The sequence below is a fragment of the Chaetodon trifascialis genome, chromosome 20, assembly GCF_039877785.1.
Source record: "Chaetodon trifascialis isolate fChaTrf1 chromosome 20, fChaTrf1.hap1, whole genome shotgun sequence".
Lineage (NCBI taxonomy): Eukaryota > Metazoa > Chordata > Actinopteri > Chaetodontiformes > Chaetodontidae > Chaetodon > Chaetodon trifascialis.
In genome coordinates this window covers 6,100,650-6,126,512 of record NC_092075.1, presented here as the reverse complement: position 1 = coordinate 6,126,512, position 25,863 = coordinate 6,100,650, and the positions used below count along the sequence as shown (strand labels likewise).

The following is a 25,863-nucleotide window of genomic DNA, read 5'->3' as shown; positions in this document are numbered from 1 at the left end:
GGTTCAAAAACTTCATGATAAAGTGATGTTAAATTGAAGCCCATGTCGTGAATAATGAATGATGAACATCCTGATAAAATCTGATTAATTACCTGAACATCGTCTGTACATTGACAATAGTTTTGGCATCAGCCATGTAGTCCTCCTCGGCACTCATTGTGCTCTCTTTATCCACAACAACCAAATTATCGGCGTAGATAATGCCACACTGCAGCAGGCTGTCCAGACTGAAATGCACAGAACAATGAGGCCGACGACAGCAATTTACCTGGAGCGTACTGCACATCCACTTAACACTCTTCAGTCTATTTTAATGAGAAAATAAATGTAACATAAAATAAGATTATAATGGAGAGCAGTATGACAGGCTTACTTGTCTATGGTTCCAGCCATGTAGTATACCATAGGAAAACAGCAGATGGCCTCCAGAAAGTGATTATCTGGCCTACATGAAACATATGATGACTCAGTTTGGTTTTCTGTTGCACTTTTTACTCAAAACCACACAATACATTTGCAAAATAAAAAAAAAAAAAAAGAACTAGACAGATGCAGAAAGTGACTAGAAACATTTAAATTAACCGCTAACTTGGAGAAAAGCCTCGAGGATGAATAAAAAAGGTGTTAATGAGGCTGTATTAGCTGAATTTTAGTCCTGCTTCTTTTCTTTATTCTGCTATTTGGTTATTTGAAATTCAGCTCAAAAACACACTCTGCCTGCAATGTACAGTAAATGTAAATACAAAGTGATGACTGATGTCCTCGCTCAGTGTGTCTTTAGGCTGAGGGTTGGTCCGTCTGCTGCTGAGCGCTCTCAGAGACATTCACTTGCTTTATTTCTGCCTCTCCTCCACCACCACCAGCACCAGAACCCCTGACAAAACACTGCTCTATGCATCTGCCCAGTCCTGCCGACTAGAGACCCAAGGCTGTCGTAAGTGCTTGAATTGCGTATCCAAGTGTGTGGGTGTTTGTATTTGTGTGTGTGCAACAGCGATAGGAACGGTGGGAGAGAGAGCTGCACGGAGCGAGAGTTTATTGTTATGTGCGCGTTTCTATGAGAGTCCTGAGAGCTCGCATGTGGGGGCTGAAAAGGGACACATCAGGGTTGTCAATGAAAGCCTGCTTGGTGTTCTCCAAAGAAATAATTTTCTTCATCTTTTTCTCCCCTTGTAGCAATATATATCATTCAGGTTCAAGGCGAAGCAAGTTGCTATGGTTACCATCTGGAGCTACCAAGTGCGGCGTTTTTTTTATTTTCTTTGTCGCTCAAAACACACCGTCACTGCGAGCAGCGGCAGGAACCTAACATCAAGCCCGACAATGGAGTGCCACCTCCACAGCCTTGTCCTAAGTGCAAGTGACGTGAGCATTTAGCATACATAATGCTTGCCAGTGTGACATGGTGAAGGACAGAGTGAAGAGGAGGGAGAGGAAGGACGTGTGTGTTTATGTGTGTGTGTTAAGGTGAACTCACGGGTTATCCAGCAGCAAGACAATGGGGTTGAGCTCTTTCCTGGGTCTGTAATAAGCTCGGAGAGGCACAATGAAGTTATAGAGACCGTTGCCTGCAGTCTCAGCAGACACGATGATGAGCTTGTTTTTAAAACCATAAGCCTTAGCATCCTCGAAGCTGTTGTGCCTGCAACCCTGCGTTGGGAGCAAAAAAAAAGAAGAAGAGATATTCTAGGTTAGCTGTGAAGGACAGGTATTTTCAGTTTGCTGTGAAGGACAGAGAGAGAATGGAAGGAGTGATGGAGGCAGTAAGTAATTGAGTGACTAAGTTGGAGGAACAGCGACTGCCCACCTGGTCGAGTCGTAGGCAGCAAAACGGGGCTTTTTCAGCCAACAGATGGCACAAGGTGGGCGAGCTCCCAATGTACGGAGAGTTAGGGGGATAACCTTTCACATACCTGCCAACAAATCCAAAAAGCATGAATGACACATTTCATGGAAACGTACTGTGCTAAAATCAGGTTTTCTCATTCTTGTTCTGACAAAAAAGGTGAGGCTGGTGTCCAATGTTAGACATTTGAAAGCGAAGGGAGCATTTAGAGGCAATCTTCAGACGACGCAGAACTCATTAATGTATTCATGTTACCGTGGAAATTAACATTCAGGTTCAACTGCATGCTGGGTAAATTACTCACAAAATGCTAACAGGTAAGGAAAATGTTCTGCTGTGCTTTGGTCAGATATTTGTGAAAGTCGGAGGACTCAACTGGATAATGTGTGATTGTTTGCTTGATTTGTATTTATTTGTATTTTGCAGGTTTAACATGAAGTGTGCTCAGCTTTATGTACAGTCTACTGTTCCTGTTTTACTGTATTTTATGTGGCTTTTATAGCTGTCATTACACCTGCCTGTTGAATGTCTTTTAATGTGCTCTGTCCCTGTAACTTTAAACTGTATAAAGAATAAATAAATACCCAATTATATATGCAAAAGTACTGTACTCAGTATGTGTGTACTATCAATAACATTCACTTAGAAGTGTAACTATGCAGAGAAATGGCTCTCTATGAAGGATATATGATTATATGTTCAATTAAGACGCATCAATAAGGATGTTACGGATGTTACTGCAGTCATGTTTTATAAACTGATCTAAAGCTGTGTGTAAAATCTTTAACTGCAAAGTAACAAGTAACTATAGCTGTTGAGTAAAAGCAGTGGAGTAAAACCACAGTATTTTACTCTGAAATGTACTGAAGTAGGAGTACAAGATGTGATTGAATCACATTAAAACCAGAAGAAAGTGACTCAAACGACAATTGAAGTTTTACTTTATAAAATGTTGTTTTCGGCACAAGAAATCTAACTTCAACCAGAGCAATATTCAAGTCGGGAGCTTATGTACACACAGAGAAACAGAAATCTTACTCAGTGGACGAGTGGCCTTTCTCATCTGTGAAGACGGAGTCATCTTCTGATTGGTCACTGAGGAGGTCACACGGCAGAATTGAGGACGAGTCAGCAATCTCCTGAACTGGAGCGATGCTGGGCCGGCGGCCCCCTGTTCCATTTACTGTCGGTGGGACCAGTTTACCACCTGAGGGGTCGGGTGGACTGGTATTCTGAAGATCCATGGCAACAGTGCCTGTAAAATATATTCAACTGAGCTTTAAATCACATAAAAGGAACCAGTGTCTCCACAGTCAATCCAGACAGAGCAGTTTATGGCACTCTATCCTCTCTCACCCATGCTAGCAATGATGCTGTGCACTGGAAGCTGTGAGGGTCCGTCATAGATCCCCCCGGCAGGGCGGCCCTTCCTCTCCTCCTGGTTGAAGATGAAGGCTGAGTTCTCCTCCTTGGTGATGTTGATGTAGTAGCAGGTGTCTGTGGCAGCCATGATGTGATGTGGGCCAGGGTTCAGCAGAATGCTCTTGTTGTCTTCCCTCTTTATACCGATCAGGCACACGCCGTACCTGTACGTCACACACCTGCTGTTAGCATACTATGTCTTGTCATTGACTGCATAGCTAAGAAATTATACTTGAGGCTTAAAGGAATTGTGCGACATTTTGGGTAACAGGTTTACCAGTACTCATTGTCTTGCTTAGAGTTAGCTTAGTTTAGCTTAGCATAAAGAATGGAGACAGGGAAACAGCTAGCCAGGGTTTGTCCACCACCTAAAGCTCACAAATTAACAAAGAACGAATACTTTTCATGCTCCCCTTTTTTAAACTGTACTTCTCTTAAATCAAGTATATTTTGGAGTTAATAATCTACTTTTTACTTCACGACATTTATGTTTACACCTTATACACTTTAAAAACTCCTCTTCTAACCTCTGCAAGCACACTGGTTACTCATACTGTAGGTGAAAAGCTAGCATATAGCTAACATTAGCTATGTTAATTTTTCATAGATAACATTTTTTTTTTTTGACGTTACGATAATGACAGTGACTAATATTGTGGCTGGTGGTCTTTTGGGCTTTTAAATTTAGCTTTTAAAGATTTTGTTAAACGGCCTAGCTATTCTCCCGTTTCCAGTCTTTACATTAAGCTAAGCTAAGCTAACTGCTGCTTGTGGCATATAGCATACAGGCATTGCAATGGTATTGATCTTACCCTTGCTCAGATAGCACAAGTGTTTTTCCAAAATAGTTACAGCGGTAAAAAGAACACAACTTGCCATTTTTAAACTTGAGAGACGTGTTAATTAGTGAGTGCTACAGGTGCTGGTAGGGAGATGTGGACAGAGCCAGGCTTAGCTTAACGTTAGCTGTTTCCTCCTGTTTTCAGTCTTAATGATAGGCTTAGCTAACTGATTGGTGCATGTAGCTTTGTGTGTAATCAATCAATCTTCTCATCTCTCAGCAAAAAGGCAATTAAGCATGAAATGTTGAACTGCCATTTCTTTGAATAACACCAGAAGCGTTCTCTGGAATTCAAATTTTGTAGAAACCATCTATTTATCTGTATAATATCCATATTAAACTTGGATTAGACAAAATAGCAGCGCATTAATGCTCCAGTTCAGACAACCAAACAAAATACGGAAGAACCCTTGTAAATGTTTTGGTATGTGTTCAACTTGTCAGCATCCGAAGGAGATGCTTTAGCTTACATGTCAACTCACTTCTTGTGAGCATGAAAGGACGCGTATGTGAAGCTTTTGCCGTTATACTCTCCAAAGAACTTGCTGTCACACAGTCGGATGTGGTAGACCTCGTTGCCGGAGCAACACCCATACATCCTCTGCCACTGCTCCGGAGACTGCTGTCCTTCTCTGTCGGGGAAAACATGATCAAACACAGAGGGTCAGTAAACCTGATCGCTATTTTTTATCATCACATATGCTCATTTAGATGAAATCTTGATAAACCATCTATATAGGATCAATCATAAAGTAAATTTTTCTCTGTTGAAAGCCGACAGCTTGATCCATCTGCTTGGCTCTGCCCTTTGTAATGACTTCCTGTAATTGCAGTAATTGCTCAAGCACTTGACGGAGTTTAATGGGCAACGAGAGATGCTCAAAACAACCCCAAGGTAGCAGTTTACATACTTGTTTCTTAGTACTTATAAATATTTACATAAGATGACTTATAAATCATATTTGACGTTTTATGGCTTCCGTACTGTTACCCATGATTAGAGAATAATTATCAATAGCTCCTGGTTCATTTTAAACTTATTTCCCACCTTGATGAGCTGCATGTCTCTAAATTGATCGCGTGCACTCAAAGACGCCCACACATGCAATGCAAATAGACACAAAAACGTAAATTGCATACACAAACTCCCTCATACACAATCATACAACTTGAATACACATTGATGTACATCTTTGTGGCTATTGTGTGCAACCTCAAAGCCTGTCCGCCTTTGTCGAATAAAAACACACAAAGCTTCACTTTCAAAAGAGTTGTCAGGAACACAGTAAGTGCTGCAGCCCATTGATTCCCCTTTAATGTGGTTTCCCTCAGCCGCTGACATCAACTTTTAAAAGTGATCTGTGTGCATGCTGTGAAAAATCATTTTCTACCGCAGAGCTTTTCACACTAAAAAATCAATTTTTTTGCTTTAATGCACTTTCTTGACTTCCTGCCGTTTTACACAACGAATGGAGACTTTTGTCTTTGCTTGTCTTTCACCTCTCTGTGCCTGTTTCACAGAATATATACATCAGCAGACACGGGAACAAATTTGAACTTTGCAATCAGACTGAGGAGAAATCAAAGAGCCTGAGGAGGCTCCTTTTTATACAAGATGACTGACCGTCCACGGGAGGTGTGTACAAGGAGCGTGACCAAGGTGGAGGTGGCAGGACACACGCAGTTTAGAGCCAACATGGCATACTTGAACTCCTCCTCGCACACAACATGATCTGAAAAGGAGTCCATGAGAAGTAGACGTTATATGTGTTACGCTGGAAAGGTGATTTATAAGTGAAAAAACTACTTTAACATTTGGGGAAATACGCTTATTTGCTTTCTGGTCGCTACCTCTCTCTAATCCGTCTGTTACGTATGAAGCTAGCTGGATCTGAGCGTTGATTAGCTTAGCTTAAGATCATTTTATATTATTTTATGCTAGACTAACTCTCTCCAAACTTAAAAATTAGACTTACTAGTGCAGTCGTTGCTGCTCTATTTTGTGTTAAAATCAAATAAACACTCCTTTTTTTGTTTTTTATATCCATTTCTGAAATGAAAATCAAATGACTAAAAGACACACAAACCCAAACTGACTCCTAGCTCTAGCTTTATATTTAATCCTGCTTGATTTTTTGGCCATCTGGGGGAAGTGGAACAAACTGGAAACACAATACTGATATACTGTCACCGACTGACTGATTTCACATACAGGAAGTCATGTGATCCATCATTAAGCTGCTCTTCTGAACACATAACTCTCAGCCACAATGTAAATAAGCATTCACTGACAGTTTAGACACTCTCACCTGCAAATTTTACATGAAACTTATTTTCAGGTTTGAGTATCTGGACATAAAGGGGGCAATTTGGAGCAAAGTCCTTCACTGCCCAGGCTCTCAGGATGGTCTGATGGTCCTGAGGGAAAACAGCCAAAGATGATGCATTTTCACTCTTTCATTCTCTAATTAATCTCCTTTAATTAATCAGCAATTGTCTTCATGATTGACAGCATTAATGACTTGTGATTCTGTAAACAAAATGAATGACAGCTCATAACTGACATGGACGACCGAGAGCTCAATCTCTGCTGTTATCTTACCGCTGCCATGCGATCCACCTCGTTACGGCTACTTAAAATGAAACAAGCCTCTGCGTCATCCATTCTGCAGCACCAAGACAAGTTGACAAATAATAGAACAAAGTCAAAATACATGAAAAGCTAACAGCAGGGGACAAAATCACAAACCCTGCCACAAAAGAGTCAGCCGATCAAAACTCAACCGGAATGACTGCTGACCAGTTGAAGGAGATGACACCTTTATGATTCAAACTTTAATGTAACAGCCTGCCTCCAGAACATATAGACAAACACACAAAGAGAAAGCTGAAAAGCTCTACACTGTATATGTGCTGTGAATGTGGAACTGTTTTTGCATATGATTAACATAGCCAGGAGAATGCAAAACAAGTGTGGGAGGATTTGAAATGGTGCCAGATGCAGGATGTGAGCTCGACACACACCCAGTCCTCTACTTCTAATTGCTGATCAGAACCCTGCCAAATGTACGCAGTGAAGTTATAGACTATTTCATCAAAATCATACTTTGGGGTTTGGTGTAAGGTTTTCCTTATTTTATGGTGCAACTGTTGCACAGGACAATGTGTTCTTGACATGTGTCTTTATCTTCGCTTTTTGATGTTTTAGTATTTCACACTAGACTACAGAAGAATTCTCCAGAGCCACATACAATATCAACCATTTCCACAGGGCATGTACAGCGTACCACTACCAGTGACAAATGAACTGACCTGTATGTGTAAAATCTGTAGGATTTACCCATTAGTCTTTGCTGTATCTCTGTTCAGTACTTGCATGTGTGTGATTAAGGCTATGAAAATAAACTTGACTTGACACGCAGATTGACAGAAGGTTTTTCTGTCCTTTCATCAGTGTTAAAATTTTCCATGTAAGATAAGATCCCACGCCGGGGAAATTAAGTCGTTACAGCCAGCACGTATTTACAGCAAAAACAGCATAAATAGTGGCACAGAAGGGTCAAGATAAATAGTATAAAGGCTACAGAATAAAAAAAAAATATGTATATGAGCATTATGGACAGATTATAAAAAGGCTAATTTACATAAAAAATACAACTGCCCATAAAAATACTATTGCCAATATCCTTATGAGAGAAACTACCAATGCCATATGTTGAAATTGTGCTTGTTGCATAAAAAGAGCATTGAATTGCACGAGTCTATGTATATGTACAAAATGTACAGTTTCTAAAAAATGCTGTTGCCACTTTCCTAGTAGTCTCCTTCATAACACTTTCATGACTTACAATTATCTGAAAAATGGGAGACAGAGACAGATCCGATGTTTGCTTTCATTAGAGAAAAGGGTAACAGCTGAGCCTGAAAAATGAGTATGAGGCAAGACAACAGCTCTTACAAGTCTATTTACTGAGAAAGTAATGAGAGAATAGAGAAAGGACTGAGATGATATCTGTGTGACACTAAGGAAGGGAAGAATAATTAAGATTTATATCCCATTGATTGTTTGCAGCAATTATTTGCACCTCATATAAAATGCAAAATATAAAATGTTAGCATCCACTATAGATAATTTGATCTGAAGTTGTCTTTATTTTCCCATAGCATCAGGGACATCATCATAATGCAATTAAATAATTCTCACACCCGTTCCTCCCTAAAAATGATGAAGACACTTTCCAGGCCAATTACTAAGCTCTGTCATCCTTCAAGGCTACTGGTAATGGTGATATCAAAATTAGATGATTTGTTTCACCTTTAATTATAGCAATTAGACAAATCAGTGTAATTTCCCAGAGCAGCTGGATTTGAGTGGGAAAGAAAAGTCACATTGCAAATCATCAGGGAACACGATCTGTCTGTACCCAATTTAATGGCAATCTGCTGACTGCTATTGAAACTCCCTCAAAATCACAAATTACAACTTGCTGCTGGTGGTGCTGGAGGTCAAAAATCAATCAAAAAGTCAATAGGATACATCGTCTTATTCATAAATAACTCTGACCATGCTGTGATGTCAATGGACATTTCCCTGTAATGGTACAATGGTACAACAGCTGGCCCTATAACACAGTAACTAATGATTAATTCACAGATTTTTAGCCAAAAAAACGAAAAACTTTTTTGATTGAGTTGAGCAGGCTTTAAGATTTCAAATTTGCAAATTTAGAAAAAAAACTTATCGACTTGAATAAAACTTTTTTAATCTACAGCACATGCTTGCAAGCCCCAACATTAATAACTGCTCTAAATATTTCCCTCTCGTAGCACAAGGCAGGGATGCCCACGTTGTGTTACTGGTTGTGGGAGCTATTGAACTTTTGGCCATCTCCTGAAGAGCAATCAAAATCTTACATTACTAGAAGTGGAACTGGCCAGAAAATCTCATTATATGCAGATGACCTCCTTTTATACATTATACACCTTACAAAGTCAATACCATTTAAGAACTATTTGCATGAGATTACATATTTTGGAGTTTGCATCCCTGACAAATGTTCTGAGTGCTGGTCACATCTTGCCTGGCTGTATGTATGTTGGGGCCGGGTGGTCCTTTACCATATGTTCTGTTCTGATCCTGTCCTTCAGTGACTCTGTATTGGAAGTCTGTTTTTGAATCATATCCATATTTCTACCATCACTGCTCTCTTTAGGGTGCTCCCTGAGGCAACAGCTCTACCCATAAATTCTATCTTATTGCTCTCCTTTATTGCAAGATGTCTGATATATCTGCCCCTCTAGCACTTGCTGGACTCAGGATGTACTGTATTTTGTGAGGTTAGCAAAGAAGTGAGGAACAGTTGCTAGCCTTGATCAGATTTAGTTCCCTGTCCTGCAAAAACTGTCTCTTCAGTTTAACTATACACAAAGAGTCAAATATGAAAGGAAGCCATAACCCCATGACCTTAAATTCAATTTGTTTTCCTGTTTTTATTATCATTTTTATTCTATATTTTTCTTTTCTCATTATTACTATTTTCTTTCCCCCTCTTTTCCTCCTTTTACAGTATTAGTTTTTTCAAATTAAAAACTCTCTACATGTGCATGTACCTGCCAGTGTGTGCAGAGCTATATATTTCTATATAAATTTTATTGGGTCTCATATCAATTTGACCCTGAATTTACTGAATTTGTAGTACTCAGTGCTTAATGGAAGCATCATATACTCTCAGAGGTTTCAGTATTGGCCACTTACTTTGCTCTTAGCAGGTCCTGGTCTTTGAGAACAGATCCTTGCAGATATATGACCCTTTGAGACCACAGAGGGATCTGCAGCACTCTCCGCACCTGGATGTCCATTTCAGTTGGGCACAGGATCACCACATAGTAATCCTTTAAGATCACACAAGAATCACTTTAGTGTCTAGTGGAGTCTACTGGAATGCAGAAATATTATCACATCCTCTACTGTATGTGTACCCCACAATATAAAAATGCTTATCTTGTGTTGTTTGGTACCTGCAGTCTGGGATGGGCGTAGAATTCATTAAGAAAATCCATGAGCAGGTCTATCTTCAGTGCGCTAACACAAAGCACAACATGTTTCTCTGTCTGCGCTCTGTGGCGGCTGTAATTCCCTCCAGACTTCTGTCTCTCCATCCACAGGTACATCAGCTCCTCAAACTGACACACAAAGAGAGGAGTGAAACTACAGCTCACACAGGAACATTAAGAAGTTAACAAAGATCGTTCCAACATCTTCCTACCTGCAGCGGCAGCACCACCAGAGCCACACAGATCATGATGACCACCAGCAGCTGTGATGGCCATATGCGGGGCGTGACGTCTCCAAAGCCCACGGTGGAGAAGGTGACGATGCAGAAGTAGAAGGAATTGAACAGGGAGAGATTTTTGCCTGCTCGCTCCAGGTGCTGGATTCCACATGTGCTGTGTAGGACAGTTTAGAGAAACATTTATTATGACCATGAGTTATTCCCTATGAACTCGGCGTAGATAAAGCAGTAAACGGCTATCTGATGAGCCAAAAGTAATATAGTCAATAAATGAGTTTGATTTGCACAGTTCAAATTCATTGCAAAAGCAAATTAAAAGATCTATCTACAAGCGCTTGATAATAAAACTGGATTTGTTTTTACGATTGTTTTTATTTTGCTTGACAATTATATTCTCAACTGCACTGTTTTCCTCTTTTTGGATTACACAAATGGCTCGTCTATTCCCTATTTTCATTTACGAGGGCCATTATTTACTTAATGTTTCTTGAAAGTTTCCTGCAAAGAACCATATAATTCAGAACCAATCACAGGGAAAATAGAGACAAAGTCCTGAGACTGTTATATTAGTAATTTCATTTTGTTGTGTTGAGTTTCTAATTCATTTTCAGAGCAATTCCCTTTAGAGCTGCTCTTTTCAAACCCAAATAAATATCTATTCATTACATTACAATTACTGTTTGCCTGTAGAAACAATTTTTCAAAAACACCTGTTTGGAACGTTCCACAGGTAAACAGGTTCATTGGTAACAGGTGATAGTATCATGATTGGGAATATACATTTATACACACAGAGCAGTGAAATCAGTCATTCACACTGAAGGACGGCAGAAGGACCTTTCAAAGAGCCAAAAAAGAAGCAGCCTCACCCAGTGAAGACCAGGCAGAGCAGGGTGCAGATGAGAATGAGGACCTGGTTGAACATGGCTGAGTTGGTCCTCTGGATCGCTCTGTGGACATCGTTCTACCCAAAAACAACAGCATGCTTTAACATTTGAAGCTAAAAACTCAACTCTACTCATATATAGTAGACTTGCATCTATGAAATGTTTTCTCTGATCTTCTGTGTCACTTCTGTCAGGAATCACTCACACCATTAGTTTAGCTATTCATTGCAAATGGAGATGACATTATGGCTCTGCTCTTGGATGCTCCCTGCTGCAGCAGTACAGCTGAACAGAATGAAACACAGGACAACATGATAAAATGCAGACACGTTTGCAAATTATCTCTCAGTGGAAGCCCTCCAGGGTGTGTACACTCAGAGCAGAACCAAAGCTGCAGAAAGATCCGTTGTTGCAGCAACAGTACAAATTATTGTGAACATGAAGTCTTGTACAAATCAACGCAGCGAAATGTAATGGCTGCGACTGACTGGCTGTCAGATGACCGAGCATAGTGTGACTCAGAGCGTCTTGCCTAAACAAAGTCATTAAAATGTTGATTAAAAACAAGTCATTACCAGATACAATTAAGTTAATGCTTTTGTTGACTCACAATCATGTTCTCCAAAGCACACTTTGCCAGCCAGCAGTTGAGAAACACGGGGATGAAGATGTTCCTTATTGAGGGCCAGAAAATCTGAGGCGAGAGTGGCACATTTAGATTAATTAATGGATAACATTGCAGAGTTTCTTCAACCACTTCCATCACACATTAAAAACTGCACACCACACTATATGCTCTATCCCAATGCTCAGTCTGACTTACAACACTGATATGGCTGCTATCATATCAGCAAAGCTAATGAATCTGTGATGGCACAACTTTGAGCTGCATGCTAATGTCAGCATGCTACTGTGACATGCTCACATTGGCAATACCAACATGCTGGTTAGCAGGTAAAATGTTTAGCATGTCTACCTTCAGCATGGTAGCATGTTATTATTCACTAACTAGCACTTAACATACAGAAAAGCTGAGGCTGATGGGAATGTCAACAATTTTGCAGGTATTTGGTCATAAACCAAAGTACTGGATTAATTGGAAATTTGCAGAATTTTATGGCAATCCATCCAGTAGTTGTTGTGACAGTCTGGACCACAATGGTAGACTGCCAGCAGCCACAGCGCTGGCATGGCTAAAACTGCTACACGAATGTGAAATATGTGCTGTGGCTTCGATGTTTCACCTGTAAAAAAAACACCTGCTATGACAACTGTGATGCAGAGAGATGCAGAGTCTGTGGTTTCTAGCTATCTCAAAGTGTATAATTCCCTTTTCTGTGTCCATTAAGGTAAGTTTGACTCTCAATAATTCATATGGCCTCTATGCTTGAAGGCTAAGATTGCAAAAAAGTAAAGTTGTAGCAAGTAGTAGTAAACTTGTAGCTTACTAATGGAAGAGTTAAGCGAACGAGCATTTCATGGTAATAGTTTTACCGTAATGATGAAGGGAACCGTGTTGATCATCTCCAGAAGATAAGACACCTGGAAGATCTGCTCCCAAATGTTCCCCTAAAATCACAAACATGCACAGACGCTTTTAACAGTTTTACCTGTAAGCACACAATAGACAGTGAGTCACTGCACAGATACATTCCTTAATTGTAGTCTGTCACTTTCCACGACCACTTAATCCTTCACCTCAACCAGATCCTGTAATTACCGTCTATCCTTAATGTAGCTGTGACAAATGACTTGGGCTAATTACGCCACTTATGTACTGTCAATCTCGCAGACTGTAAGTGACTAATTGTACAGACTGAATTCTGTAATCATACTGATGTGCTTGAAGTCTGTCTGTATGTACTTTGTGCGTGTGTGTCTTACCTTGTAGCTCAGATACATCAGTAGCATAGTCTCCAGGAAGCTAATGATGGCCACAATCACCTGTGCAAACCAAAATAGGAAATAACAAACACATAAACCAGGAGTTCGGTGGTTTCTCATTTGTTTAGGTGGTCAAGCATCTGTGTTTTAGACCTGTGTTTTAGCTCATAAAACTTTTGCTTATTTAAATCTGTGTCTATATTTTGTTGTGACTCACTTGAATGGCCCAGACAGGAACCTTTCTATCCACCCAGAAGATCAACTCCCTGTCAGACGGAGCACACACCAACAATTAACAATAAAAATCCTTTACATCCAAGCCAGAAAGCATTTTTACCTGTTTTTACGCCATCAGTGAGATAAATACAGTGAAACTAGGACTTGTGGATGACCAGGCTGTCAGATACTATCTCTTTAGATGTGTATTAATAGAGATATAGATATGACAGTCTGTCCAATTAACAATGCCCAACATTGATTTCACAATAAAAACACTGATATCATGCCTGGTTAATAAGGTGAGTGCAGTAAATGAGCTGAAAGAGCACACACAGAATAATGCTCTTACAACAGGCTACATAATAATTTCCCACTAATCTTACCATCTTAACAGAAATCACTCGTTCTGCTGCTTACCAGTTAATTTCTCTGTCCTGCACTGATCCGTTCCACTGGCAGTCAACACTGCAGAGCAGATGACGGTGAGGAAAAGAGAGCAAAACGATACAGAATGAAAAATGAATGCGACTGCGCAGGTTATTTGCATTTTAAACGGAGCTTTTTATTAGATTTTACACTCGCCAGTGAATCCATCAGTGTCTTAAATCTTCATGCTCGCCCGCCTGTCTCAAATTAGTTTTTAATGAAGACCGTCTTCTCATGTTTTTAAGTTCAATACAGAAAAAAACTTAATTGCTTTTTGCAGAACCAAAGATACATATTTATTTAAAGGAATTGATGCTGGTGGTTGTGTAATTTCTCAGAGCAAAACGGTGAAAACACCTGTTTGTAGGCATTTTGCTGCCTTTGTTTCAATGCTGTATCTCTAATTTTTATAGTTCTTATTTTAATAATCTAACATTTGTACTGTTTGTTGGTTTTTCTATTGTTGTCACAGTTCTTTGTGTATTGATCAGTGGTGGAATGTAACTAATTACATTTACTCAAGGACTGTAATTAAGTACAAATTTGAGGTAACTGTAGTACTTCCATTTCTTTTCATTATTTGTAATATTTCACTTTTTACTTCATCATGATTATTTGACAGCTTTACTGATTAGTTGCTAATATTTTTTCACAAAAAAACATAAAAAACACAGCTGAAACAATTAGTCGATCAATAGAAAATTAATTAGCAACTGCTTTCACAGTAATTTCTGTCTTTTTTCATGCAAAATCAATTATTGTGAAGGCATCACTTGGGGCTCTGAATGACTGTGACGGCATATTTTCATCCATTTTCTGATGTTTTATAAATGAGCCAATCAACTGATTATGGAGGAAATAATCAGCAGATTAATCCAGAGTGATAATAATAAGTACAACAGTACTTTTAATACTTTAAAGTTTACTTCAGAGCTTTTACTTGTATTAAAGTATTTCTCCAGTGTAGTATTAGTACTTTTACTGAAGTAAAGATCTGAGACGCTTCCATGTGACGATGCTCAGAGAGAACAAACCATTTGTTGTTGCCACTGGGAGCGTTCTGCTGTCCTGCGCTGTGATTGGCCCCGGCGCCCTGACCGGGGTTGTCTGTCGCCACTCGGATGATGTACAGCAGACAGGTGAGCAGCTTCAGGCAGAAGTTGAACACACGAATCCTAAGACCTAAAGGCGAGAGAAGGACTCTATAACAACAACACTATAACACTGCAACAAACATAAGCAGTGTGTAGATGTGCTTATGTGTGTGTAGATTTACTGTATGTGCAGCACAGTGGTAATTCCCTTTAGCTCTATGGCTGCTAAACAAGAAACTTGTGGGGTTTCCAGTGCTGTCACATTTTTCTATATGCATCTGGGTCTCATTAGGCATGAATCTGTGGGTGTTGTTGTTATTGTGTTGTCCTTTAATGGATCCTCTCATTTATGCCAATTGAAGGGCGTGAGAAGACAGACCGCACCGTCCACTTACTTGATCTTTGGTTTTTGATGAAGAAAAGCTTCAGGCGCTCCTTGAATGTGTTTTCATTCACATAAAACTCTACCTGCACCCTATCAGGGAAGAGAGGAGAGCAACTGTCACACAAAGAAAGGCAGCACAAACACAGGAGCCACGCAGATGTTTTGCAAAGCTGTTTTTAAAGTATGTAATTTCACACAGCATGAATATTCATTATGTTGTTTTTCTAATCATATGCCCGAGGAGGGTTTGGTAATTATCTGTCTCTGATTTTGTTCCAAATTACATGAGAGGGTTACTCTAGGAGACGTAGCTCAATCCAAAAGGAGGCACAGAGCAGCTGTCACAGTACGGGAGATCATTAGAAGAATCCGTAAGAATTAAAATTATAAGGCAAAATGGAAAATTAAAAGAGAAAATAGTATATATTCTTATTATTTTAGTACGCAAGATAATCAGCCATAATTAAATGAAACAAAAAGGAAATTAAATATAAGACAACACGCCTCATTTACATACAGTTTGAAAAGACAGAGCTACTTTATATCTTAGTAATTCATTTTCTCTTTAAACGTTCTTATATATGTCTCAATTTTCCTTTTCCAGTTACAATTTTCAATCCAAGCTTTCCTATTTTCCGGTTTGGATTTAAAACTATATAAACTATGACTGCAAACTTTACTGTTGGAATAAAGAATAAAGAAAAAATAGGTTTTCATTAAGAAACATCATCAGGGGAGGTGATCGCTGCCCCTGATGCCCCCATGTTGGGAAAAAACTTACAGTTATTGACCTCTCAGATGCCCCTATGGTACATAAAACATTAGAGGACGGGACACGGTGCACTAATGGGTGCCCTCACAATCCAGAAATCACCATGCAGTTCCCTCTGTGAAGCCATAAATGCTAGAAAATTAAGATCGCCTCTTCGTGCCTCTAAATGGTTAGATAGGTGGTGGTTCCTGGTGTGTTTTCATTACGGAGGTGTTGCAGTCATACTTCAAATCTGAGTCACATAATAAAACAATTTTAATCTTAACCACAGCCTGGGACTGTTTCATCATAAATGCATCATGACTTTCTGTCCACTGATGCTCCACCACATGCAGCTGATGCTCTTCTTATGTCCTAGTCTGCCATCAGGAGCATCTGTCTTGTACACGTTGGATGTGAATTTCAAAGACAAAGCACAGAGCGAGTCAGAGAGAATAAGCACGACTCATACTGTAGGTAACTTGGCAACACACGGTTTACACTGTTAATGCATAATCCTGACAGAAGAGAGTGCAGACGGGGGAAAAATGAAAAGACAGAGTGCAAGCCAGAGAGATGAGATAGAAGAGTTCGAGGAAGGTTGAAAGCTTGTGAGGCGGTGCTGCTGCAGTCATCCCAAATTTTGCCTCGTGGCTGAAAGGTTCACAGTGGGAAGGAAAAGACAGTGTGGGCTGCTGGATGCACCGACATCCCTTCGGCGTGCTCTGCAACAGCTATTTCAGGTCTGCACAAAGATGAAACTGCACCACTGAGTGGAGAAAACCTTTCAGAGGCGGAACAATGAAAAGAGAAGTCTTCCGCAATGAGATCTGCGAACAGCTGTCACATCTGGCCAGCAGCAGGGCAGAGATGGACTCTTGAGGCAAATGAGAATTTGCTGTCGCATATGAGGGTCCTCCAGATTGCTCCCTGTCTATCTGACTGTGCCTCACCCCTCCACACACCCACACATCCACCCACCCAGCCCCCACACACACACGCAATGGTGCAAGTAATGACCCATAATCAGCTCCTGTTGAGCACACAATTACAAGCTGAAGTGGTCTGACATTAGTCATACTGCGGTGTCACATCTGAGTTTCAGGCAATAAGACGTGCAGCTCTGGGAGAAATCTGATCCTTTAAAACGATTGATTGGGGCTCAGCAAGTTCGGCAAGTTTCAATGAGCTCTGAAACAGGCCTGCTTTCATCAAATCAGTTCACCCGAAGGTGTTGATCAGCTGCCGGAAGAAACCTGCTGTAACCAACCTCCAGCTGCTCGATTGTGAGCTTTTGGCTGCTGTTCTTTGCTTTTAGTGGCAGTAAACTTAATACATATTTGAGCTTTAGGCTGTTGGTCAGACAAAACAAGCAATGAAATGATAAAATTTCACCAGCTGTGGCTCAAAAATATGAATATTCCTCTGGTTTTCTTTGTATTGTGTGAAAGTGAACTGAATATCTTTTGATTCTTTTTCACTGGCATTTCATGGAGCAAACTTTAGCATTAAATTGACTTGGCACATGTGATAATGAAAATAATCGTTAATTGCAGCCCTGGTATTTAAACTTTATACTGGAGCTGAAATATCGATTAATCAATTGGTAGAAAAGTAATCGGTAATGACTCCCCGGCTGTGGCTCTCAAGTATATCCGGGTATTCTTTGCCTTATGTGATAATAAACTGAATATCTTGACGAATAGAAAAGTTATTGGCAACTCGCCGGTTTAAAAAATCCATTTAAGTCACTTCTTAAGCAAAAACTACCAAAAAGTCGCTGTTCTTTTTAAAATATTGGTTGCACAAAAAGATCAAACGATCAGAAAATAACGAATGGATGATGAAGAGCGTTAGATGAGCTCTGCCTCCCATCACAGCCTTTTCGACTTCCACGGTCTTCAGACAATAAATACATTAGGGCGCAGGCGTTTCTGTGCATCTCAGCAGTTTTTGGGCGCGCTTATCAAATTGCTGAGAGGGAGCGCACGTTGTTCGCCTCCTCCGTCGCTCACCTGCACGACTGCAATTTGCCTCGGCTGAAAAATAACAAATACAAATAAAAACGTCCCACAAGGTGCTACCCTCTCTTCCCATTCAGCGCATGCAGCTAGCCTCCGCTGACACCTGGACACCGTGCGCACTTCAGAGGAGCGCTCCGTGCCCCGCGCGGCCCTACCTCTGCCCGGCATCACCAAACGGGTCCGACCTCCAAGTGCCCACGGTCGCATTGAGCCAGGCTGGGAAGACGATATTCGGATCCATTGTGCATTAACACCTGTGGCTGCGTCGTGCACTCAGTCTTAATCCCTACAGTGTAAAAGCCTCTTGACCAGCGCGCCTCCCCGCAGCTCTAAAACAACGCAGCACTATTTGTCGGAAAAGTAGTTCTTTTTGAGCATTGGTGGCCAAAAAATAAATAAATAAATAAAAGACACCAATTACAAAAAGAATCTAAAAAAGATCAGACAAAGCAGTGTATGATTACTCATTTATTTGGAGGAATGTGAAGTGCTTGTTGGAGTATTTTTAGAAATGTATACAATCTCTCTCTCTTTCTCTCTCTCGTGCGCGGGCCTGTTGCCACAGCAACGTTGCCATGACTGGAATAACCCTCACTGATGCATGTTCCTCTCCAGCAGCACTGCAGCCCCTGACAAAGCTGTAAACATTCAGCGTGACATGCTGGAGCCGCAGACAAACACTGATTTGTCTCCTTTTTCGCAGGTGGCATAATCAGCTGCAGCATGCCACTATCTGGAGTGTCTTTGAAGGCTTTTGAATGAAGCCCTCATGACTTACAGCCAACAAAGCCCAAAAGCATGCGCCGTCTGCCTCCTCGCTTTTGCTCTTCTGTCAGGACAAAGCAGCACGAGGCGGGGAGGCTCTCTCGGCTCTGCTGATGTGGAGGTTTGGGCATCATCAGTGACAGACGACTGCCACATCAACAGAAAGATGGATGCTTTCTGCTCTGCTCTCTCTCTTCTGCGTCCCTCCTCCCGCCTTTTTGTCTTCTCTTAATTTGAAGAGTCTGAAGTAGTAATTTATAGATGACCTCCTCCGTGACTCACTGCTTTTGAAAATACCAGAAGAGGCCACTCCACTTGAACCCCCTTCGCCCACACTGTCACTGTAAAGCCACTCGCTGTGGCTTTCCAAGTTAAGAAGACACTAACACGAGTCCTACCTGTGAAATATGTGACATATACACTCGCGCATTTCATGTAAAGGTCGCTAAGTTTAGCTCAGAAGGAGGTCACTCATGTTGGAATGATGATGACATTTAAAATGCAAAAAAATCTGATAAAAACTAAAAATTGAAAAAGACAGAAGTCAGACAAACAGATGAAAGAAGACAGAAGAGAGGCAGCACAAATAAGGCTGATAGTTTGACAATACTGTGCATCGTACGCGCTTGTCTTCTCATGCACGCCTGCCTTTGAGAAAGCAACCTTTTGAGTGATTGATGGTCCCCAGGCAGATGCGACCACTGACATTTGGGAGTTCACAGACAGCTGCTGTACACGAGCCTGGAGGATGACCACTGAAAATCTCGCCTCCCATCACTCACCTCTGACGACACTATCTGCCGGGGACAGAGGACGGGCTCGTTCGCAGGGAAGCAACAGGAAAAATGCTACCAACTGACTAAACAGGAGCAGAAAACGTGGACAGCTTAATTGAGGAGGAAAGAGCGGTTGCTGCAAGGACAGCTGGGGAAAGGTCGCCTTTGGCTGAAAGCATTGGCAGAGCTTGTTGTTTTTGCTCGTCAAATGGATTTGTCAAATATTACAAACAGCACTGCGGTCTGGAAGGACTGCTGCTGTAATCACATCTGAAATTACATTTCATCACCATGCTCTCGAGGTCAAACACCAGAATATATATGCTGAATAAATACCTTTAAGAACTACAAATCTGAGCTTCTAACTCCCTGCTCCAGATTGTTTAACTCAGGCCTCTAAAAGCCTGCTGCAATAACAGAGAAAGGGACGTGTTTTTCAAGTTATTTTCTGACTCTTTGTTTCAGACTTTTGAAGCAGAGTCTATCTAAATCCTTGCTGTAGCACTGTTTTGTATCTCGGGGCGAAAAAGGCTGCTACTGATCTCATCTGTCGAGCTCAGATGCTGCAGCAGAGCACAAGCAGGTAAAGGAGGAGAAAGTGTGGATGAGGGAGGACAGATAACAGAGGGACTGATGGTGAGATCTCATTTTAAAATTCTCCTTGTGAATTAGGCCACAGCGTTGTTGCTAAGAAGCACGTTTCAAGTCGTGCACTTTTAAGTTTCATATAAATTCTTGGGAGAACGGATCAAACACGCACACACACACACACACACACACACACACACACACACACACACACACACACACACACACACACACACACACACCTAGCCTACTTCTTCTCAACAGCCAGAAACATTTTCTTTTCAGCACCACGGACAGCGCCCCAAAAATCCAAAGCACAACCACCCCTCGCCGACGGGGTCAGAGCCCCCTTCAGACTGCACTGTTGTTGTGTATGCTCAGACTGTGGGGGGTAGACAAGGTAAACACTTCATGCACAGCAACAACTGATGTAACTTCAAAACAAGTGCAAACACTGCCGCAAAGGTGTGTCAAGTGGCGTTTGAATGCCATTTAGGAGAATGTGTCAGCTGCAAAAAAAGAGGCCTGGCAATCAGCTGCAACACAGCTGCGATGGGGACAAATAATCTGAGCCGCTGGCCAGAATAAAAGTGCTTTTCACGTATGAAAGAGGAACTAGGAATATATGGCAGATGCAGACAAAGAGCATCAAAATATGGAGAATAACTTGAAATCCATCAGGATGAACATAATGAACAAGTAAAGAGGTTTGGCTGATAAATACTAGGCTGCCAGACTAATTTGCTTACAGCCTAATATGTTCCTTCCTTGTAACAATATCTTATTTATTCAGTCATTTCAAACTGGCAATTTTTTGCTTTAACTTATCATTATGAAGTAAATGTTGCTCAGTGTAATGGCTGTGGAATAATGACATCATTAGCTTGGTTCCCGATAAGCCTCCCTTTCTCTGCCTTTTCTGCGCTTCGGGGGAAATGAAGGCTGACTGGCGATCCGGTCGATTCGCACCGTTTGTTTGCTTTTTGATGTCTCCATTATGGACTAACTGAATGAATGAACTCAAGCTTTCTCTCCCGCTTTCTTCTACCACCCTGACACCAACACCTGTTGTAGTTACTTGTTTCCAAGAAGCACTAATCAAACTCACTGCAGATAACATTCTGACAATTTCACTTGACCTCTTCAGTGAACGTGCTTCTTTCTTCTCTCTCATTTTCAAAGCGGTGCTGATCGTTTCTTCATGGAAATTTGGAAGCAAATGCTGTGGGCCCCGTGTGTCCGGCAGCTGCAGCTCTGATGGAAACAGGAAGCCATCCGCTTGTGTTTACAACAGCGCCGCCAGCAGTGAAACCACTTGGAAACGCTGGATGGGGGTTGAAAAGTTGTCTGTTTCCACATGTTTTTGAACTGCAACCTGCCATCATTTTCATTATCAATGAATCTGCTTCTTTAGCTCAATTAATCCTTTTGGTCCATAGTTGGCAGAAGACAGTGAAAACAAAAACTGCAAATTATAACTTTAATAAAAAACTTTATCCACTATTTGAGTTAGGTGTAACACCTGAACACCACATGTTGGCAGTGCATGCAACTAGTCAGCAAGAGAGCAGAGTTTATTGACTTTCAGCTTTAAAGTAGTAGTGTTGTCTTTATCTGATGGTTAAAATCTGGTATCGCTCACAGTTTCACACTTTTTTTTCCACTTTTGGCCATAAACACGAAACAATCTGCTCAAACTACTTCCTGTTCCTTCACGCTGCTGCCTACCTGTCGTCGTTCTGGAAGCTCTGGTCCCCGAGCAGCAGGTCTCTGAAGCGGAAGCGGGGCGGCAGCGGAGGAACCTCGCTCTCCTGCTGCTCCATCTTAAGGGTGGAGATGTCTAAGATAACCCCGCTGCTGTTGGTGTTGGTCTGGAGTGGCGCTGGAGAGGAGCTGGAGGAGGGAGAGGAGAACAGTAAAGGGGAATGAAGGGAGAGGAAGAGTGCTGGAAGGACGGGCAGTGTTGAAAAGCAACAAGGAGAGGAGAGGAAGCAAGGAAAGGAAACATGGGATGGAAAGTGCAGGTGGTGGACTGATACAGGAATGCAGAAAGGAGAGAAAAAAGACTCGGTCACAAACTGATTGATAGAGAGTATCTCGGTCCAAATCTCCACTCTGAGCTTTGGCGTTTACATGTTTTAGCCTCTCTCTCTTTTGTGTGTTTGCAGTTCGTTCTGTACGATGAGCTGTTCAAACAGCATCCTGAGATCACACAGACAATAAAGCCAGACAACAAGCACACTAACTGCCGCACCACCCTGCAGACGCAGGCCGAGAACGAGGCTGCTGTGGCTGCAAGCATCCATCTGTCGTCTCAGCACAAAGAGCAGAAGCAGAGATTCACAAGCATTCGGGTGAAGTTTAGATGTGCTGAAGACGATGGAGTGAACCGAGTCTGACAGGCCACAACTTCATTTTATGGGATTAACTTTATTAATAGAAGCACTTAATTGGTTTTTTAGAAGAACACTGTGTGCATGCTGATATTTCTCTAACATGGAAAAACAAATCTGTTCCAGCTGCCAGAAATAGAGGATTCAGAGCAGACTTAAAGTCAACCGCCACCAGTTGTTTTGGTGTGGGCAGGTTTCAACCAGTATATTATATATATATATATTATGTATATTCACTTAAGTAAAAAAAAATGTACTAATTTGCGCAGCTGAACTTTGTTTTTCTTCTCACCTGCCTTGTTAATCATGTCATCTCCTGTGTGAGCCTTATTTATCTAACTGTAGAAGCTCCACCTTAACCAGCTACAGCAATAAAATGCTGCTTACACAATGTTGCACGAGTATTAACAATCTAACAATGTAATCAAGAATATTTTCAGTCACAACAGACATTTTTTTTTGCAGAATGAGCACTTTTGATTCTTTATTTCGATTCTTTATTTCGATTCCTGCTGGCTCGTATTGAGGATCAGAGAATCTCTGCTTTCAACTCCTGCCGTCACTCATCTTGAGGCACACATCAGTAATCCAATCCAATAATCACAGATTCATCTTGATATCAAATCATAAAACGTAAAAGGACAGAAACATCTGGCTAGCTGGATGAAGAGCACAGTTTCTGCCATCATGCCTGCAGACGTTGAGTGACCTCTCCCAGCTCGCGCCTTGTTCAATCGCAGCCCGGGAGCCTGAGTGGCGTGCAAAGGAGGAGTACAGAGCAGGGATGTTATGTTTGAAACAGGGTAGAGGGTGATCAACTGATGTCAGTTACTTACAAGAATGAGATGGACTAAAACCCTAAATTTTGATATTTTACACAGTTCTGGTATCACACTGCAGGTCTGGGTCTTTTTGAGAAATTAAAAGCATCACATACTGGAAGTTTTAGCACATTATCTCCCTGGTTAACACAACGTCCTTCCATTATAATTAGTCATTGCAGGCAGACGTAAGAGATGCATTTCACGATTCAAATGAAGTGTAAATGGTTTGGTGTGAAACCCTCTTGACTGAAGGCGGCTGCTGTTTTTCAGCCTCTTGCAAACAGATGGCTGAAGAAGCAGCTCTGTGAGAGGAGCCTTAAACCTCTCAGCCCGCTCTGTCCATTCCTGTTTCTGTCTGTTTGCTGTACTCCTCCATTAAGCTTGTCAAACTTATTGCATAATAGATGAAGGGTATATTTCCCATGTGGTTTGTCTGAAATCCATCCAACTAACTTAACCAAACAAAACACAAAGAGCTCCTCAGAGCAGAGAACAAAACACAGAGAGTGAGAACTTTCATTGATCGTCGAGCTCGTGCGTCAACACATCTTTTTAAGCACATTTTGGTCAAATACTTACACGGATGCTCCAAAGAGGACACGCAGACGCACCGTGCAGTTCATTCTAACATTATTTAACGTGTTTATCATCAGTTCTAGTGATGCAGATAACATCCAGGCTGTGATGGTGAAAGCTGACAGCTGGTTGGGGAGCAGGTGAACACACATCAGTGCTGACAGGTGGACAGTGGATGGATGGAGCTCAGCTGGTTTACGCACAGCATACACAAAACAAAATAGTCACCAATTCAAAAATGTCATATCTTTTATTCAAAACAAATCCCTCATCATCAGTGACTGTGGATGTGAAGACTGAGAAATGTGAGCAGCGATAATCAAAAGTTATTCATCATAATCTCCACGTCTGAAACCTAAACTTTGCCTTACTTGCCCCTGCCGCTGCTGCGTGCCTCTCTTACCGTGGCTTGTGGTCGTTCACGGTCCCATCGTCGTTCACAAACGTCTGATTCACGTAACATTCACTGCACATTTTGGCCGGAGATCCGGCGCTGCCGTCGGACTGGAGAGCTGCGGTGGTCGGCGTTGAGTCCCCCTTGACTGAGTCGTCTTCCTGGGTTAATTGCATCGGAGGGTGATCTGCCCAAAAAGGAGTGGACACCCGGAGAGAAAGACGCGCTCTTTGAGTTTCGGGTGAAGCCTCCCCTGCGCGGATGCGCGCCTCACCTATTCAGGTGCATCTTGGAGGTACGGAAGAGTTTTTCCTCGTCAGCCTACGCGGATAAGAAACTGCGAGCAAAGTGACAACTGGCTAATAAACTCTTTCCGCAGACAATCTGAAAGATGCAAATGAAATCATTTTGGTGTCAGAGAACAGCAGGCTGCTAACGTGTGTGTGTGGGGGGGTAATGATGCAGAGGACGGGTCTGCAGCAGTGAACACCACGCTGATGACAGCTTTCCTCGCTGAGGTAGCGGTACACCTAATGACATAACTGTTGAATTATCACCCAACTCCTGATGAGGAGAGAGAGGTTAGCGCCATCTGTTGGAGGCTCTGGGTGCCTCCACCTCGCCAGACTGAAAATATGGACACACTGTGGGTTAACAGAGACTTTGCAGAAGGAAAAACAACTCTTTTCAGTCTGATCTGGAAGCAAATGATGAAGAAACACAAGAATTACCGCAGGGCTGCATTAACTCTGTGACAGAAAGTTAAAGACATCTAATGTTCACCATCAAAATGTTGTTATTTATCACAAGAACAATGGATTAGGCTGCACAGTTGTTGTTTTAATCATTATTTTACACCATATGTGTGTTGAGCACATCTTAACATAATCATTGATGGAGGCAGTAAAAGTACAACTATGTAAAAATACTTCATTACATGTAAAAGTCCTGTGTTCAAAATCCTACTTAAAAGTGTAATCACTTTGAGTAAGAAAAGTTTAAGTGATTATACTGCAGAAAAATGGTTTTAACTACTTTATACACGGTTTGGTAGTTTAATCCAGCGGCTCTCAACCCTTGGGACAGCCTCCCTCCAAAGGGTCACAGGTCAATCTGAGGGGTTGTGTGGTGATTAGTGAGATAGTGGACATGAAAAATTTGTTCTGCTTTGTCTAATATTTGTGAAATATTGGAGTTTTAGTTTGGCCTGTTTGTAAAGTTTAGAGGTGAAAGTAATGAAAACCATTCACAGACATCTGACGGGGGCAAAGGGCCTGAGCTAGACGCTGCTTTTCTGTAAGATCAATAAAAAGGTTGGTTTAATCTTTAACTCTGCATTGTGTCATATAAGGTTATGGTTTTTTAACAATGTAAAATCTGAAGCAAAAAAGTAAGCTCTCAAATATTCTATGTAAAAAGTACATTTCCCTCTGGGATGCAGTGGACAAGAAGTATAAAGTCACATAAACCTCAAA

General features: G+C 41.4%; 1 protein-coding gene across 4 annotated transcripts in view; it reads right to left on the bottom strand.

The window, feature by feature from the left end:
• kcnt1a (potassium sodium-activated channel subfamily T member 1a) overlaps positions 1 to 24,920 on the bottom strand; it is a 30,565-nt gene extending 5,645 nt beyond the window's left edge. For 2 of the 4 annotated variants that reach the window (XM_070988799.1, XM_070988800.1), the window contains exons 1-23: positions 24,398 to 24,900; positions 21,930 to 22,094; positions 15,308 to 15,387; positions 14,853 to 15,000; positions 13,810 to 13,857; positions 13,391 to 13,439; positions 13,174 to 13,233; positions 12,784 to 12,858; positions 11,900 to 11,983; positions 11,272 to 11,366; positions 10,376 to 10,556; positions 10,128 to 10,292; positions 9,865 to 10,001; positions 6,712 to 6,775; positions 6,419 to 6,527; positions 5,734 to 5,842; positions 4,592 to 4,741; positions 3,203 to 3,432; positions 2,885 to 3,101; positions 1,808 to 1,913; positions 1,478 to 1,650; positions 374 to 445; positions 93 to 227 (exon numbers count right to left, since the gene is read on the bottom strand). In XM_070988799.1, coding sequence (XP_070844900.1) covers positions 93 to 227; positions 374 to 445; positions 1,478 to 1,650; positions 1,808 to 1,913; positions 2,885 to 3,101; positions 3,203 to 3,432; positions 4,592 to 4,741; positions 5,734 to 5,842; positions 6,419 to 6,527; positions 6,712 to 6,775; positions 9,865 to 10,001; positions 10,128 to 10,292; positions 10,376 to 10,556; positions 11,272 to 11,366; positions 11,900 to 11,983; positions 12,784 to 12,858; positions 13,174 to 13,233; positions 13,391 to 13,439; positions 13,810 to 13,857; positions 14,853 to 15,000; positions 15,308 to 15,387; positions 21,930 to 22,094; positions 24,398 to 24,564 — 2,819 coding nt within the window. In that variant the 5' untranslated portion in view covers positions 24,565 to 24,900. Of the gene's footprint in view, positions 1 to 92; positions 228 to 373; positions 446 to 1,477; positions 1,651 to 1,807; positions 1,914 to 2,884; positions 3,102 to 3,202; positions 3,433 to 4,591; positions 4,742 to 5,733; positions 5,843 to 6,418; positions 6,528 to 6,711; positions 6,776 to 9,864; positions 10,002 to 10,127; positions 10,293 to 10,375; positions 10,557 to 11,271; positions 11,367 to 11,899; positions 11,984 to 12,783; positions 12,859 to 13,173; positions 13,234 to 13,390; positions 13,440 to 13,809; positions 13,858 to 14,852; positions 15,001 to 15,307; positions 15,388 to 18,227; positions 18,424 to 21,929; positions 22,234 to 24,397 lie in introns of those variants that run through there. The other 2 variants (XM_070988801.1, XM_070988802.1) reach the window with 2 other exon arrangements.
• Positions 24,921 to 25,863: the final 943 nt, after the last annotated feature.